Source organism: Bufo gargarizans, chromosome 9 (genome assembly GCF_014858855.1).
Source record: "Bufo gargarizans isolate SCDJY-AF-19 chromosome 9, ASM1485885v1, whole genome shotgun sequence".
Classification (NCBI taxonomy): domain Eukaryota; kingdom Metazoa; phylum Chordata; class Amphibia; order Anura; family Bufonidae; genus Bufo; species Bufo gargarizans.
The window spans coordinates 170,498,553-170,517,626 of NC_058088.1; the positions used below are offsets into that span (position 1 = coordinate 170,498,553).

A 19,074-nucleotide genomic window follows, 5' to 3' on the forward strand; every position below is an offset into this window, starting at 1 on the left:
CACAGCCATCTGGCCTGTCTCTCTGCTGACGCCCGATTAAGGTAAACCCCCAACCCCCCCCCCCCCCCCTCCACAACCACATTCAACCTAATACCGTCATAACACACACACATACCGCACTAGGGACACCAGCCTTCACACGCCATATACATTCACTCATCCGATAACCACAGTCCTCCTGAAACATACCTGAGCACACAATCTTTTATGCCAGCAGAAATAATACACACCTGGGCCCAATAGTGACCTCATACGCAGACCACCGAATACTTACTGACTTCCTTCGCTTTTAATCAACTGCTGCTGCTGTCACTGACATTTGCATTTTTATTTCTCTGCAAACTACAGATCTTATTATTGCCTTTATCATCATTATTTTATATATAAATTATTTTTTTGTATATAACTATGCACATTTTAATGCTTAAAGGCACGCGCACAAACTCTCTAAATATTCCACTGTTTAATGCATGTCCACACCCATCTAACCAGGTGGGGATACATCTCTTGCCTCCGGCATTTTTTTCTTTTATACCCTTGTTTTAGACTTGATAAAGGAGTTATAAACTCCGAAACGCGTTGTCTACTGAACAATAAAAACAGCTATTTCACCAAAGTCCACTGTCTGAGGTCGTCCTTTTGTGCGCCAAACAAATACCCTACTGTGTGCAATCGCACACAAACCAGCAACTTCTTCCTTCACAGTCCCTAGGAGTCCCTGGCAACTCCACCTAAGGGACCGAACGGGTATTGGCAGCACCGACCTTTCCAAAATAACCAACGCCCCCTTATTTCTCCACGTGTACCTACCTTCACGGACGTTGAGCTCCAACCAGCACAACACCATAAGGTGAGCACACTTCGACCATTACGCAGAACAACACAACCGCTACCCACCACCCTATGAGCGCCTCTCCCCTTTCTTTTCTCTCTCGCCAAACTTGCTTATCCTGTGGTAGCGCCGTAGGGACCCAGCAATGAGCCATCCTATGATCAACTTCTTATTAGATGGTGCTCATCTGGATAAAAGGCATTATCCAAAGTGGAGAAGCTATTTGAAGATTATGGGCACCTTTGATCACATTGAATTTTGCAATAAAAAAAAAAAAAAAATTTCCACTAGTGATGCTCTGCCTCCTGCACTTATAATAGTAGAATCTAGCAGAATATAACATCATATTCACGTTACTCCTGATAATAAAAGCTCCACAAAAGGTAAGGTTCATCTGCTCTCCCCAGCCCCTATCTAGTGCTGTCAGCAGTTTAGCATGGTCAAAACTGCTGACAGACTCCCCTCAACTTAACTAGAAAAATTGTCTGTTTTTTTAGAGAAACAATACTACTTGTGTCCCATGGCTCTATCTGGAAGGGAAGCTCAAGTCCATTTAACTGGGACCAAGCTTCTATACCAGACAGAGCCTATAGGTAAGAGCAGAGCTGTTTTTTTTATAAAAATAAAAAAAAGTAGACCAAATTTTTATTTCATATAATGCCACTACTAGTACCAAGAGAAGCTCTGGCAACTCACTTCGCTAACCCATAAAGGGGGACTCGAGTTGGGAGCAACTTCTGTGATGTTCATATACCTTCTTCAAATTTTGGTAAAATCAAACACAAAATATTAAAAAATCTTCAAAAAAAATCTAATGAGTCATACACTAAATATCCACCTTACAAGGTTCATTCCCTTGCACTGCATGGCATGACTTACGACAAGGCAGTCACTGCTTGTGTGCAAAAGGTCCTCTCAAAGGGATTCTCATAGGAAGGCTCAGTGGTGTATGGTGACTAGGGTGCAAATAAATTCAACCCAAAGCAAAAGTGTTCCAATTGGGCTGAAAATTTTCTAGGACTGATATTTGCTTCTCTCTTGTCTTTCTCTTTTGTTTTCACTTACTGCTCTTGTTCTTCATCTGTACTTTGAGTTCAACATTTCTCTGTCCCTCCAATGGTCTCCATTTTATGGTGATACACTTGGATGTCCTCGAAACTGTAATGTTCAGAACTGGTGGAAATTCTAAAGACAAAACAGAATAAAATAATAATCAAGATAGTCTAAATGTTGGGGCATGGGTGTTCTCACAATCATATTTTTACTTCATTTAGATTTGTCAGTCAATGCTCATATTTATTTTGAGCAAAACACAAAACTAGAGTTAAACAGTAGGAAAATTAGGGAACAAAATACAGCTATCTAAGGGTCAAGTAGCCCCCAATTCTCAATTCGTATATTGTGAATTGAAGTTGTTCAACTAAGATCTTACCCAGGTGTTCCCATCTTAGTACGTACCAAGATCTGATGCGGTGACCAGAGGTGGTCAGATCTATGGAAATAGTCAAGCGGGCTGTGCTATACTGCTTCCACAGCTCACATACGGTACAAGTGAATAGGCATAGCATAGATTGTTCAGCGTTTCTATGACCACCTCTGACTGTGGCATCCAGGCCAGATGGGGTCCAATCTAAAGATACTGTAGGTACCAGTCCAAGAGGTGGGCCCCGCATCTACCAGGTATTTATTGCATATCCATTGGATATTCCTTTGATGAATGAGACAGTTGCAGGAATTTATGCATCAAAATCTGTTGTGTGCATTCGCTCTAAAAGGGACATATTTGCGTTTAAAATAAATTAAAAAAATACACATAAATCATACTGCCTTACCTTTTAAAGTAAGGGGTAGTTCACATCACTATTTCATTTTCCGTTCTTCTGATCCGTCAGAAGACCAAAAAAACGAACAAAAACAAAACAGGATCCTTTAAAAAAAACGGATCCTATGCATAACTGATGCTGACGGATCAGAAGAACGGAAAATTGAAACAGACATGTGAACTCTTCCTAAAAGGGAAAATAACCCATTCACACAAAACAAGCAAAGACTATACTTTAACTCCCAACTGGCATTAATTAAGTGCATCCCATATAAACCTAGCTTTCCCTTTACTGAAGTTGGAGGTTTGAACCTATGTAGTGATCTACTAGTCTGCAATGTTTTTTAATTAACTGTTTAAAACATTTTTTGTCAATTGATTGTTCATTTATAATGCCCATGTAGTTTTGCAATAAATTTGAAAAACGTGTAGACTTGCATGTCCATGTGGTGTTCTGCCATGATGGCTACAACTGCCTGGTGGTCAGTGGCGTACATAGAGAAGTAAGGGCCCCATAGCAAGGATCAAACCAGGCCCCCTACACAGGACAGAAGGGTTTCCGACTAAACCCTTTTCGATTACCCTTTTTTCCACTGCCTCATTTGCTAAAAGTTGTTTCTTTAGAGGGTACAGTCCTGACCAAGTTCTCACTTAGTAGAAGAGATAATCCCAACTAAGACTGGGCCCCATAGCAGTCGCATGGTCTGCCACTATGGTAGTTACACCCCTGCTGGTGGTCCATGTCAGATACAGTGATTAGGCCAAGAATAGATACGGAGAACCTCTATAAGTATTTTCAATAATATATACTTTATTCACAGTGCATTCAGAAAGTCTTCAGACCCTTTCACTTTTTTCATATTTTGTTATGTTGTGGGTTTGTGCTAAAATGAAAAAAAATTCCCCCCATCATTCTACACCTCCTTAATGACAGTGAAAACAGAATTTTTGACATTTTTGCAAATGTATTAAAAAGGAAAAATGTCACACATGGACATAAGTATTCAGACCCTTTGCTATAACATTTGAAAGTTAGCTCTGGGGGCCTCTCATTTCTCTTTATCACCTTTCAGATGTTCTGATGTTCTTAAAGTTCCCAAGAGCACAGTGACCTCCATAATGCTTAAATGGAAAAAGTTTGGAACAACCAGGACTCTTCCTAGAGCTGGCTACCCCACCAAACTAAGTATTTGGGGGAGAAGGGCCTTGGTAAGAGAGGTGACCAAGAACCCAATTGTCACTCTGGTTGAGCTCTACAGATCCTGTGTGCAGACGAGAAAAACTTTCAGAAAGTCAACCACCACTGCAGCACGCCACCATTTTGGGCTTTAGGGTAGAGTAGCCAGAAAGAAGCCTCACTTCAGTAAAAGACACATGAAAGTCCTGGAGTTTTCAAAAATGCACCTAAAAGATTTTCAGACTGTGAGAAGCAAGATTCTCTGGTCTGATGAAACCAAGATTTTACTTTCTGGCTTCAATTCTAAGCGTCATGTCTGGAGGAAACCAGGCACTGCTCATCACCTGCAGAATACCATCCCTAAAATGAGGCATGGGGGTGGTAGCATCATGCTGTGGGATGCTTTCAGTGGCTGGGACAGGGAGACTGGTCAGGATTGAGGGCAAGCTGAATGGAGCAAATGGAGGTATTCTTAATTAAAACCTGAACCAGAGTGCTTTAGACCTCAGATTGGGCAAAGGTTCACTCTCTAACTAAACACACAGCCAAAACACAGGAGTGGCTTAGGGGCAACTCTGTGAATGTCCTAGAGTGGCCCAGCCAGAGCCCTGACTTGAACCCAACTGAAAATCTCTAGAGAGACCTGAAAGTGGCTTCCCACTGACAGTCCCCATTCAATCTGACAGAGCTTGAGAGGGTCTTCAGAGAAAATTGGCAGAAAATCCTCAAATCCAGGTGTGCAAATCTTATAGCATCATACCCAAGAAGACTGGATGCTGTAATCACTGCTTCAACTAAGAGCTGAGTAGAGGGTCTGAATACTTATATGGGAAAGGAGAAGAGATGTATATAGAAGAGAAGAGAGAGGAACCTAACAGAGATGACCAAGAGGTGAATAAAGTAGAAAAGATGAGATGAGAACAGTGGAGACAAGGGAAGACAAGGCAAGGGTTCCTGTATTAAGTTGTATGCAGAATTTTGTAACCAGATTACATTAAAAAGAGCAACTTTACAGAAAAAGCTGTAGTTCTAACAAGTGGAGTTCTATGTATTATTTGGGTTGAAATGTATTTTACACTGTCAGAGTGGTTCTCTTTAGGCAGAGATTGATCAATTATATCGGCTGAGAAATCACAGACAGATTCAGAAAGATATGTCTGAGGAGATCTGATTAGACCGCCCCTAAGGACTTTATTTTATACACATCTCATTATAGGAATTACAAGATAATTAAGATGGTTACAGTACTATGATTGGACAATGCAAGTTATATAATCTCACGTGGTACATATTGGCAATAAAGAACCTTACATAACAGGGTAATAGAGGCCACCATAAGTTGATGGCCATTTGGTGTTATATACTATTTGTTTGGTTCCCTGTTTTGTTTGTTCCTGTTTTGTCTTGTTTGTCACGTTTTGTCTTGTTAGGTCCCCCCTGTCCTGCTCAGCCTTCCTGGTGTTTTTTCCCTTGTGTCTTACTCTCAGAACTCATAATAGTGCATATGTTCCCTTTTAGTCGCATAGGATGATTCCTATTAAGATATGTTCCTTTAACGTTAATGGGCTAAACAACCCCGCTAAAAGGAACCAGGTTCTTTATAATTTACATAAACAGAAGGTGTCCATAGCCTTCTTGCAGGAGACCCATTTTAGGTTGGATAATATTCCCTCCTGTAAGAACAGATACTTTACCTATTGGGCGCATAGCACGTTCCCGGAGTCTAAATCTAGGGGGGTGTCTATCGCTATACATAAATCTGTACCATGTGAGGTTCTGCAAGTTTTTTCTGATGTAATGGGGAGATACGTCTTCCTTAAGGTGTCTATCGGTTCTCTATTGTCTATTGGTCCTAGCTAACATGTATTTCCCTAACACAGGTCACTCTCAATTCGTTTCCAAGATTATGCCAGCCCTGGACACCTTTGCTGATGGCGCTCCGATCGTCCTGGGGGGTGATATTAATTTTCCACTAGATGCCACGCTAGACTCCTCTTCAGGTAGGTCCTCTACCCCGACTGGGGTGGCCCGAGGTTTCCAGAGACATTTACACTCTTTGAGATTAGTTGACATATGGCGCATCCTATACCCCACGGATAAGGACTTCACATTTTATTCCACATCCCATAACGTATATCATCGCCTCGATTATATTTTCCTCTCTCACTCCCTGCTAGACTTTAATCCCACAGCAGGTATTGAACCTGCCCTATTTTCTGACCATTCCCTGGTATGGGTGACTCTTGCTATTGGGAATCGTGCTCGCTCGCAATATTCTTGGAAATTGAATGATAATATTCTTAGGGATCCGGTCTGCTTAGCCGACATCCGTTCGTCTATTGCGAACTTCTTGGCGGTACACGAGGCGGATACCACCAGTTCCACAATTAAATGGGAGACGTTGAAGTGTGTGGTGAGAGGGCGGTTCCTTTTACACGCTTCTAGGTTGAAGAAGATTAGGGCAGGAAAGATGGGTGAGCTACTTCAAAAATTGGCTATGCTTGAACGAAGTCATAAGAACTCCCTCTCTGCGGTCGTGTACCAGGAATTATGTGATACTAGAGGGGAACTTAGGAGATTGATTGACCAGTAATATCTGGGCTTCAGAGATAGGTTTCACAGACTTATGTACGGGCAAGGAGACAAGAGTGGTAAAATGCTGGCCAGAGTCCTGAGACCTAGGAACGGCTCCTCTTATATTTCAACACTTAACCGGAGAGAAGGGGGTAAAGTACATGCTACTGAAGACATCTTGAGGGAATTCCGAGCCTACTATACTGAACTATATAACTTAAAGGGAAAGTTTGCAGACCTTCCTCCCGAAGCTCGACTCCAGAAGATCAGGGATTATGTCTCTGGTCTGGGGGGACCCAAGTTATCCTTGGCTCATAGGGAGTCCTTGGAGGCAGCAATCACGACCCAGGAGGTTAGGAGTTCTATTAAGGGTTTAGTAGTTGGTAGGAGTCCTGGCCCGGACGGGTTCACCTCCCGTTTTTATAAGACTTTTCTGGAAGACATATCAGGTCCCTTCACCAATATGTGCAACTCCCTGGTAGAGGGTGCTACCTTCCCGCCACAGGCTCTCACAGCGCATATTTGTGTTATCCCTAAGCCTGGGAAGGACCCCCTAGCATGTAGTAGTTATCGCCCGATATCGTTAATAAACATCGATGTCAAGATTTATGCAAAAATTCTTGCTGAAAGATTGAAGCCCTATTTGCCTACGTTGATACATGAGGATCAGACAGGCTTTGTCCCTTGACTTGAAGCCAGGGACAATACCATCCGCTCTTTGGCCCTAATTGCTCGAGCGTCCGAGATAAAGTCCCCCCTCTGCCTGCTCTCGGTTGATGCCGAGAAGGCATTCGATCGGGTGGATTGGTCCTTTATGTCAGAGGCCTTTAAGGCGTTTGGTTTTGGTCCCAATCTATTATGCAGAATTACTGCTTTATATCATAATCCGAGTGCCCAGGTGAGGGTTAATGGATCCCTGTCGGCCCCATTGCAGATCCATAATAGCACAAGGCAGGGCTGCCCCTCTCCCCTCTTCTGTACATATTGGTGATGGAGTTCCTGGCCAGGGCTCTTAGAGCTAATGATTCCATTAAGGGACTCCAAGTAGGAGACATGGTTTCCAAGATCACTGTATATGCGGGTGACCTTTTAATCTTCTGTTCAGATCCGAGGGTTAGCTTTCCTAATGTTTTGAAAGAGTTTACTCTCTTTGGGGACCTTAGTAATTTTAAGGTCAACTTGCATAAGTCTGTGATACTAAACATCAACCTTCCTGAATCCCTGGTACACGACCTAAAGACTTCATTTCCATTTAGATGGTCCTCCAACCACCTCACTTACCTAGGTACGTCTATCCCCTCACGCTTGACGGATCTTTTTTCATTAAATTTTACTCCCCTGTTAGAGGAGGTTCGTAGGGATCTGAAGGCTTGGAAGCAACTACCGTTGTCATGGTTTGGGAGAATCCATGCGATCAAAATGAATATCCTTCCTCGGATTCTATATTTATTTCGTACCATACTGATACCCTTACCTTGTGGTTTCTTTAAGGCCTTCAGGTCTCTGTTCCTAAAATTTATTTGGGCGGGGTCCTCCCCTAGATTAGGCATATGCTTTTTAGCTCATCATAAGCTAAAAGGGGGTATGGGGGTCCCTGATCTCTCCAAATACCACAAAGCTGTAATCTTTTCGTGCATCTTAGATTGGTTTCATAGCAGTTCTTCTAAGAGGTGGGTTCAGCTTGAGTGGATGGTAATTGGACTCCCAACCCAAAATCTACTTTGGCAGGCTAGAGCCCTTAGACCTTCGAAGCTCCCCTTCATAACGGCCGGCGTTTTGAAAGTTTGGGATAAACACGCAGTGGCTCTAGGTCTTACCACTTTTCCGGGGCCGTTGATTCCCATATTCAACAATCCAGGATTCCCCATGGGGGAGGGCACTCGGTGGGTGTTGGGACTCCAAAAATAAGATAATCCACAGGTTAGACAGTTGGTAGCCGGCGGGGCTGTCAGACCTTTAATCTCGCTTGTCGACCCGACCAACGGGGGGGGGCGTAGTTACAATATCTTAGCATAAAGAAGTTCTTACATTCACTAGGCCCCTTAGAAAACTTATCTAGGGATCTTACCGCCTTTGAGTCTCTCTGCACCCAAAATACACCTCCCACACATCTAGTGTCTCTGGTTTACGGGCTACTCCAGGAGGGGGGGGGCCCTCTCGTCCCTTCCATACGTGGGGGCCTGGGAGAGAGAGTTAGGTATAACCTTCTCTTCCGACCAGTGGGAGAAGGTGCTCACACTGTCTCACAAATCATCTGTCAGTTGTAGCTTGCAAGAAAAGAACTTTAAGATTCTTTCTAGATGGTACAGAACCCCCGTTATGTTGCATTCCTTCTTTCCCACGTGTCCAGACATTTGTTGGCGTTGTGAGAAAGAGAAAGGCACTATGGTACACATATGGTGGCAGTGTGACCGCATATCCCCTTTTTGGAACAGAATCAATGAGCTGTATGGGCTGGTCAGCGGTAATGCCACTAGGTGGACACCGGAGGGCGCGTTGTTGTCGATGTTCCCTGGCTCCATCTCCTCCTTGAAGGGGGGTCTCCTGAGATTTTTTTTGTACAGGCTGCTCGCCTGGTTATCCCTCGTCATTGGAAATCTACGGTGACACTGTGCTTCGAGGAGTGGCTTAAGACATTTGAAAAGATACATAGAATGGAGGAACTTATTGCTGAAGATGATGATCAGGACGCAAAATACCTTAAGATATGGTCCCCTTGGTTGCTTTTTAAAGGTTCCGAGTCTTACCTTATGTGGTTAAATACTACCTATTCTGATGGGTTTTGGCACTTCCCTTTTCGTCCCCTTTGTTTCTGTCTGTCTGTGTGTGTGTATGTTTTAAGATGTTTCTGCTCTCTTTTAGAGTAAATCTATTTGCGAATTGTGTCACTTTATTATTGGACCACCTACATTTGTTATGTACTAAACCACTTTAATATCCTGGTACTGTAAATGGCAGAATTGGTATATCGCTTTGTACTGTGGTTTTATACCTTTTGCATTGATAATTTACTCTTGTCCTTAATAAAAGAGATTGAACATCATAACAGGGTAATAGATCAAACTGACAAGACTCAACATTCAAAAGGTCATATTCCCACAATTGGCTTGGACACATCTCACATTTGGCTCATAAATATCCACAGTTCTTGTAATTTCAAGAACACAAGATCACAAGACACACTTGATAATTGCCAGAAAAACAGTTTTGCACAATAACACAAAACCTCCCTAAAACTCCCTTTTTCTTGTGTCCTATTTGGATGCCATACTCCCCCTTCTCCTTACAGACTGCTGTCTCCATCTATTCTCAGATGACCTTAATCTCAGTTGTTGTGTTACAGTGGAATATATGATAAAGGTTACACTCTTCTAGAATTACTGAGGCTAACATATAAAAATATACATACATTTAATATATATACCAGAGATATATCTTAAGCAACATATGGTAATTAGTCTTACAACACTTTCAAAAGTCCTCCATCTTTCTCACCTAGCTCTTTCATTGTGCTGCCTACTATCTTGGCAGGAAGACTTTCTCTTGCAGAGTTCTTGGCATAGACATAGAACTTGTAAGTATCTTTGTTGCTCATGTTGTGGAATGTCCAAGTCTGCTGAGTCGGGTCATCAATTGTTTGTAGCAGAAATGAGTTGGTGTGATCCTTTCTCACTGAGAGGAGACACAAGTAATGTCAAGTAAGTAACAAAATCATGTCAATTGGTTAATACAGTATCTATTACTAATTGTAAGTTGTTATAAGATGGAACTCAGAGCTCCTCACAACCCCTTTAATATGACCTCTCCAATGTGTCCTTAGAGACAGCTCTTCCTTAATGGAGGCAGTATAAATCAGGATACATTGTTCATTATCCAGCGATGGATGGGGTCACAGAAATTTTCGCATCTAGTAGGATTACCTCTCAGGAGATTTGCAGTATTGACATAATCTGTGACTGGAATTACTCTTCAGGTATGCATGAAGTAGTATCATGAACTGTGACACACTGATCATCAAAATGAGAGCTTACCTAGATCGTGAGAAATTTTATAGCCTGTTATGATTCCATTGGGATGTTCAGGTGGCCCCCAAAATAGTGCCAAAGAGGTGTCAGAAAGGCGTTCAAAACGAAGACCGCTGGGTGGTGATGGAACTGTAAAAACACCCAAAAAATTAAGGAATTAAGATGTTCAAGTGCTGATGTTGGGTAATACCAACCTGTATTAGAGCTGGCACCAGCATAGCATTAACAGGCACATGGTCAGAAAATAGTAGGGATAAGCCCATATTTGTGCCCCACCAATACTGCGGATAACGTATTAATGTTCATACCATCATGCTTGCCAAAGAACTATGCACATAGAATAATATCAGTCATAGCAATATTTATACAGTAATGCCATAAATTAGAAGTAGAAATATATCAGCAAACAGTATATAGTGCCTATAAATACAGAACAAGCCAGGGATCATACAATAGTATCATCTGTATACTGTTACTGCAGTACCCCAAAGCAAATGTTTTTTTCTTTCATGTTATGTAATGTCATGTTATGCTATATATTGCCATGTTATGTATTGTTAATGCCTTGTATACTCCCAGCATAGCTCTGTATGATAGTAACTCTGACACAGCCCTTTGCAGGAGGGTTCTAGGTGGTCGCTGGCTACACCCTTAGCACTAGATTGTTCTAGGAGAGTCAGGGCGCACTGACCAGGATTCGGAGACTAACAGATCTCTGTGTGATTGTTGCAAAATCTACAGGAAGAACTATAAGGGAGAGAAAGAGAGAAAGATAAAGGAGAGAATTGGAGAGCTTGGAATCTGCATGGCCAGGCATGGGGTCATTAAGGTAACCGATACTTAGGGCAACGCAGACTTTACTGCCATGGAGGGATTACAGTTAAGATGTCCTAAACACTTAAATGGCTTCTGTCACCCCCTAAAAGTCATTTTTAGTTTTTTGTCTACTTAGCCACCTCAGTCCCCCTAGCTTAAACTCCCTTAATGACCAGACCACTTTTTACAATTCTGCACTACACTACTTTCACCGTTTATTGCTCGGTCATACAACTTACCACCCAAATGAATTTTACCTCCTTTTCTTCTTACTAATTGAGCTTTCATTTGGTGGTATTTCATTGCTGCTGACATTTTTACATTTTTTTATATTAATCAAAATTGACCGAAATTTTTGCAAAAAAATGTCAATTTTCAGTTTCTGTTGTAAAAATTTTCAAATAAAACTACTTTTCTATATAAATTTTTCTCTAAATTTATTGTTTTACATGTCTTTGATAAAAAAAATGCAATAAGTGTATATTTATTCGTTTACAAACTATGGTGCAAAAAATTTTATTTACGCACTTTGACTTTCTGAGCACCTGTTATGTTTCCTGAGGTTCTACAATGCCCAGACAGTAGAAACACCCCACAAATGACCCCATTTCGGAAAGTAGACACCCTAAGGTATTCGCTGATGGGCATAGCGAGTTGATGGAAGTTTTTATTTTTTGTCACAGCGGAAAATTATTATTATTATTTTTTTTTTCTTACAAAGTCTCATATTCCACTAACTTGTGACAAAAAATAAAATGTTACATGAACTCGCCATGCCCCTCATGGAATACCTTGGGATGTCTTCTTTCCAAAATGGGGTCACATGTGGGGTATTTATACTGCCCTGGCATTTTAGGGGCCCTAAAGCGTGAGAAGAAGTCTGGAATCCAAATGTCGAAAAATGCCCTCCTTAAAGGTACTCATTGGAATTTGGGCCCCTTTGCCCACCTAGGCTGCCGTACTCAGAAGAAGTCGGGCAATGTGTTTTGGGGTGTATTTTTACATATACCCATACTGTGTGTGAGAAATATCTCTGTAAATGACAATTTTTTACATTTTTTTATACAAAGTTGTCAGTTTACAGAGATATTTCTCTCACCCGACATGGGTATATGTAAAAATCCACCCCAAAACACATTGCCCTATTTCTCCTGAGTACGGCGATACCACATGTGTGACACTTTTTTGCAGCCAAGATGTGCAAAGGGGCTCAAATTCCAATGAGTACCTTTAGGATTTCACAGAGCATTTTTACGCATTTGGATTCCGTGAGGGGTATGGTGAGTTCATGTGAGATTTTATTTTTTGTCACAAGTTAGTGGAATATGAGACTTTGTAAGAAAAAACAAAAACACAAAAAAAAATCTATTTTCCGCTAACTTGTGCCAAAAAAAAAAACCTTCTATGAACTCGCCATGCCCCTCAAAAGTGATCTTTATAGCGCCGCAGCGATTTTACTGTGTTTTTGCAGTGATCCGAAAAAAAAAATTCTGTCACTGCGGTGGGGCGGACTGAACGCAAGTGTGCGCACAAGATCAGGCCTGATTGGGCGAACACTGCTTTTTTTGTAGAGCCTATAGAACATGTCCTATTCTTGTCCGCAATTGCTCAGGTGTTTTATAATGTGCGGATCCGCAAAATGCGGAAAGCACATTGCCGGTGTCCGTGTTTTGCGGATCCGCGGATGAGCGTATCCGCAAAACACATACGGATGTCTGAATGGAGCCTTACAGGGGGGTGATCAATGACAGGGGGGTGATCATGGAGTCTATATGGGGTGATCAGGTGTTAATAAGGGGTTAATAAGTGACAGGGGGGGTGTAGTGTAGTGTGGTGATTGGTGCTACTTACAGAGCTGCCTGTGTCCTCTGGGGTCGATCCACGCAAAAGGGACCTGATATACCAGGTAGCAGGTATATCAGACGCTGTTATTAAAACAGCGTCTAATATACCTTTCTGGGGTTAAAAAAAATCGCATCTACAGCCTGCGAGCGAATGATCGCTGCTGGCAGGCTGTAGATTAACTTCTCAGCTTAGCGTTGCTGTAATGACGCGCCGATGCGTCTAGGAGGAATAACCCGGCCGCCCGCAGGACATATCCCTGCGTTAGGTGGTCGGGAGGTGGTTAAAATCCTTATACAGCGATTTTTCAATATATAGTGCTCTTAGCCTCTTATAGGCTAAGAGCACTATATATTGAAAAATCGCTGTATAAGGATTTCAAGTAGCCAAAAAACGAAAAATGACTTTTGGGGGGTGACAGAAGCCCTTTAAGGAATAACTAAGCCAGTCATATTGTTCAACCTGTATGCTGCATTGAGCACTATAGGCATAATTTGCCAGCCATAGATTCTACTTAGAGAGAATTTGGCAAGCTAGATTGGAAGGAGAGCCATAACTCCCATCCTTGCCTAAATTCATATACTTCTATCTGGGAGAGAACTGCACTGTGTACAGTTAGAACTGTGTTTTGCTATAGTTCGGCTTCTATTTTGCACTACAGTAAAGAGAGATGCTTATTTTTCCATCTCTGGCCTGATTTCTTGAATCCTTCACCATACATCGGCCAATGCGCCCTGCACGCTCTGCCTTGCACCCATCCAAACACCTAACATCAAGGGCACCCTCGCTACCATCAGGCAGAAGCCTGAGAATCAGGGCATGCCACGAGGGAAAAAAGGGTGCCCCCTCTCCTCAGCCAGAGCCACCATCACTCCCATCCTCTGCACTACCCACATGTACCTATGCACTAGTACTAGTCATAATAGCTCCATATTGTACTGCCATCCATAGTATTGTCCCTACTATGCATTTTTCTCCGCTCCACTGAGGGTTAGGGAGCTATATATGCTTGACTTATTGTATTATAGATATCCTATATTCTGTGCCTGTGAACTTACCGCCCTCCTCTGTTCGAATCGTCTGTGTCTCACTTTCAGGGCCCTCGGCTTTCCCATTAAGTACATGGACAGTCACTGAATAGTTGGTGAAAGGCTTCAGACGGTTGATGGATGTATGGGTAACGTTTCCATGCACGGTTAAGTTGCTTTTATGCTTTTCATTTTGAGCAACATATCGGACCTATAAGGACATGATCACAGCTTAAAGAACATGGGATAAAGCAACATGTACACACCTGGTACTGGTTCTCCACAGACGGCACACGTACTGACTGATTTTAATGTGTTTATTTAAATATCAGTGATTTTTCACTGAGCTTAGATCTGTGGAAAAAGCACGGAGACTTTGCGCTACTTTGGTCCATGATGTGGACTAAACACGTCCATTGATGTGTCCAGTCTTTGGGTCCGTGAAAACCACTTAGGATGGCATCTGTGTTCTGACAGTGGTTTTCATGGACCAATGGTAAGAGATGCTCTGGAGGTCAATTTTCAGTCTAGCAGTGTCCTTGGAATAAGGATGACACACGGAGAGCAAAAACGGACACATGGACCAAATATCTTTCACAGATATCTTCACAATAGGTGCACCTCACCTTTTCAGTGCTAGGTGATGCTCTTTGGAGAACTTAAGCCCTCATTTGCTTAAAGAATAACAGGATTTTTGCAACCGTTTTTTCACAAGACAGGTATTATTTTAAGCAGCAGGAAAACAACCCTACCAGGCAGTATGTCTGGTTCAACAGGGTAGATCCTTGCTGACAGGTATTCTTTAGAGTGTATAGTAAGTTTTGCTTTATTAAACATGTCATGGTGACATGTCAGAAGCTTTGATCACCGGGGGCTCTGAGTTCTGAGTGCCCCACTGGTTTCTGAAAGAAGAGCACAAATGATTAGGTGAGTGCCATGCCCTTCCAACGTGATTGGCTTGACACAGCTTTCCGTGGAGAGTTGAACGTTTGGTGTATGGATCCATAGAGAGTATATGCCCATGCACCACATGCATGGCTCTCTAAGGAGAGCCAACCACAGCCACCATCACGGCCAAAGGGGCATGTCACTCACCGGAGTGCTTCCACACCTTCATTTCTACGATCAGCACTCAGATCTTCACAGATCAAATCTTCTGACATGTCACCATGAAATGTCAACTGGTTTATGAAGCAATAGGTTCCCTCCAAGTCATTTTACTTACCACAAATCCCTTTAGTCTTCCATTTAATCCCTCCTTCTGCACCGGTAGCCATGCCACTTTGATGGTGCTGTCATTTAAAGCCTCTAATCCAATGTTTTCCGGGATAATGGTGGGCTCTACAAAGTGAGTGGAAACCCATTAGAAGGTCATCGAATATTTACATCTCGTGGAACATAAAAAAAAAAAGTCTGAATGGATTATGATAATAGCTATTAAAAGAGTTGGCTTGGTAGGAGATACCAAGAGTTACCGGTAAGAGATAGGCATGGCCAGGTGGGATATATAGATATTACAGAAGGAAGGGGGTCTCTTACTCAACTTAGCCAGAGAGAAGAACTGCAAACAAAGCATACATTACATCTATACATTGCTTCCTCCACTGATATGCTCTCCAGGAATCATCTGATCTGAAAGGACTATACTTAATGACACCCCTTAACTGAGTTTCCTGGGCTTTTGAACAAATTTGTGTAGAAAAAAGGAACCCTGGTTTTAGCCTGGTCGTCCATGGACGTGAAAGTGAGTCTAATAATAGATATTTTATTCCATAATGGGTTTCGAGGGCAGAGAGCCCTGTTTGCCAGAGACAATGACAATGGGATTTTGATATTCATGGCCTATGCTCAGGATAGGTCATCAGTATCTGATCGGTGGTGAGTTGACTCCTGGCACTCCTCCCGATCCGCCGTATCAAGAGAACCCGGGGCTCTGTGAGTGCTTAGGTCTCTTCCTAGGCCTGTAACGTTATGTTCATCGGTCACATGGCCTAGCTACAGCTTAGTACCAATTAAGGGGACTGAGCTGCAATACCTAGCACAGCCACTATACAATGTATGGCACTTTGCTTGGCAACCTTTGAGGAGGCCGCGGTGCTCACCAGGGCTCTGATGAGTGCCATGGCTTTCTCAAATATCTGATCGACAGGGGTACTGAAAGTTGGACACCCACCAATCTCATATTAATGACTCATGCTGAGGATAGGCCATCAATATGAAAAAACCCAGACAACCCCTTTAAAGGCATATTTCAAGTTTTTTGAATGCACGGACTGTTAGGTCTGTTCTTGCTTATCCATTTTATAGCTTTCATTTGTGCATTTGCTATTTATCCCCTGTATTTCACATTGTACATCGCAGTGAAAGATGGCGGACACTTACTGTCTTCTCCCGAGTAGCCAGTGACAAGTCTAGGCTCTGGACCCTTGCCGAGGTCATTCACAGACTGGACTTTGATGTCGTAGGGTACAAATGTCTTGGTCTTCTCCACAAACAAAAAATTCTCTGTGACCATCTTTTCGTTCCACTGTTCATTTTGATTCTGTTGCCTCCACTTGACAATGTATGCAAATCCAGGCCCGTTCCAATCAATTCCTCTCATAGGCTATAACAAAATTATGTTTGGTTATGTAAAATGTACATAGGGCGTATAAACTGCAAATAATCATTAGTTTTTGCTATTTTCATATTTTGCTACCTGGAAGCTGTCTGCAAGCTGCTGTTGATAGATCTAGTATTCTTTTATGTGCTTCTACTTACTATTTTGAGTGCACTATGATGCCCAATGATCACGGACTGTGGTCTTTGGCTTATTAAAGCCTAAATAAGTACACAATGGGGGCATTTAGGTTCACCGTTGACTGTCCAAATATGGATTGCACGTTTTGTATGAAATAGCTGCTATCAATGGACTCAAAAAATATAGTTGGTACCTTTGGTTATGTTACTTTTGGAAAATACAGAAATGTAAAAAATTATTTAAAGGGTTTGTCAAGCCTAGGAGTCCACAATTCATATAGTTAATGTGTGTCCCATTAACCCCTTAACGCCCAACCAATTGTGGGGGGTTAGCTCCTTTTCGGGGGTCATTCTCACAGATATCTTCGCCAGACACCAGATTGAGGTCCAAACAATGCTTTATTTTCAAGCACATCAGCACAAAACAGCAACCAAAACATAAATCAAAAACATAAATCCTCAGCCGTCTGGCCACCGACTAAACAGTCTTTCCCTCTCTATCGGGATCTGGGTCTACCACCCAGCTCCCCAAAACACATCAACAGTGCTTACCCCACACACAGGGTTAGAGGGTCCCGGCTCCCACAGGCCTCAACACAGCCTGCTCCTTTCCCAGACTGGGGGCCACACCCAAGTCCAGCAACAGGATTATATAGCATCCCTGGACATGGGCATATTCCAAAATCCCGGACTGGAGCATGGGGAACAGGCACCCACCCTGCACATTGCATGTTCCCAGTAAAAGCCCACCCTGGACTAGCTGGAGCCAGCTAAGCTAAAGTGGCCACCTATATCTAGGACCTTTACTCCACCAAGGCCGGGCACCTTGGTGACATGCTCCTGGTGCAAACAACACCCCTTTTTCATGCTTCCCCGGGACTTTACTGCACCCATCACTATTCACATTGCCACAATATAGAGTTCTATATTTCCTTATATATAGATATGTTAAATATTTAGCCAGTGTTCACTGTAGTGAATTTTTATACTACAGTTTTTGCAAACACGCATGCATGGTCTGTGCGCGTGCGTGTTGCAGAGCACCGATCAGTAGTGTGCTCCATAGCATCTGCACATTTTTGAGGTTATTGGGTTTTTTGTGAGTTTTTTTTTTTGGTGTAAAAAAAGACCTGCAGTTAGTGGTAGTTAGTAAAAGATATACAGTATATATATAAATTTCAGTTAGTGTGAGTTTCGTTCTTTGCACGAACACACCATTTGCGTACATGCATTTTGCAACCACTGAGCACCAATCAGTAGTGTCCATTACTGACTTTTTCAATTACTGACAGCAAAGACTTTTTTGTGCAGAAGACTTTTTTTGTTGTGCAAAAAAGACTTTTTTTGTTGTAGAAAATACATTTTTTGGCAGAAAAGACTTTTTTTTCACAACTTTTCTTCTAAATTTTATTTCAAATTTATTACAAGCCCCTTCACGTGTGAAAACACTACATACACACCCCACACTAAATAAAGGTTTACACATTTCACACATCACACCCCAATAAAATAAAAATGGCCCGCCCATCCCAACAAGTATACTCAGTTGAAGAGGAATACGCCATGCTTGCCTCCGATACTGACTCTGCCAGTGAGGGAGAAGAGGATGCCACTTTTCTCTATTCCTCTGCCCCTTCATCATCATCATAATCCGCTGACGAGGGACCCTCTGGACCCTACCCCCTGACGATTCCAGAGTTTGTTGGAAACTCTGGAATCCAAATTGACTGCACAGAAATTGATTTTTTCAAAATCTTTTTCTCAGAAGATTTTATAAATTTGATGGTGACCCAAACAAATTTATATGCCCAGCAATTTATTTCCCAGAACCCTACTTCGCCATATGCTAGACCCCTAGGTTGGACCCCCGTAAGTGCAGCAGAGGTGATGACATTTTGGGGACTCGTGCTGCATACAGGCATTGTAAAGAAGCAAAATTTTAGACAATATTAGAGTTCGGACATTTTCTACCAGACTCCAATTTACAATCAGACCATGACCCGGAATCGATTTGATTCAATTTGGAAATTCCTACACTACAACGACAATACACAGTGCCCACCCCAAAACAACCTAATATTTGACTGTCTCTTCAAGGTTAGGTCCGTCCTTGACCACTTTAACACCAAGTTTGCAGATAAAAATGTATGTGTAGATGAGTCCCTATTACTGTTCAAAGGGAGGATTAGATTACGCCAGTACCTGCCTAGTAAATGGGC

At 42.3% G+C, this 19,074-nt stretch overlaps 1 protein-coding gene across 1 annotated transcript in view; it reads right to left on the bottom strand.

The window, feature by feature from the left end:
- LOC122946835 (neural cell adhesion molecule L1-like) overlaps nucleotides 1–19,074 on the bottom strand; it is a 201,094-nt gene that overhangs the window by 19,900 nt on the left and 162,120 nt on the right. Inside the window, exons 18-23 of the mRNA XM_044306689.1 lie at nucleotides 16,499–16,721; nucleotides 15,342–15,457; nucleotides 14,147–14,327; nucleotides 10,437–10,559; nucleotides 9,901–10,077; nucleotides 1,898–2,017 (exon numbers count right to left, since the gene is read on the bottom strand). Coding sequence (XP_044162624.1) covers nucleotides 1,898–2,017; nucleotides 9,901–10,077; nucleotides 10,437–10,559; nucleotides 14,147–14,327; nucleotides 15,342–15,457; nucleotides 16,499–16,721 — 940 coding nt within the window. The remainder of the gene's footprint in view (nucleotides 1–1,897; nucleotides 2,018–9,900; nucleotides 10,078–10,436; nucleotides 10,560–14,146; nucleotides 14,328–15,341; nucleotides 15,458–16,498; nucleotides 16,722–19,074) is intronic.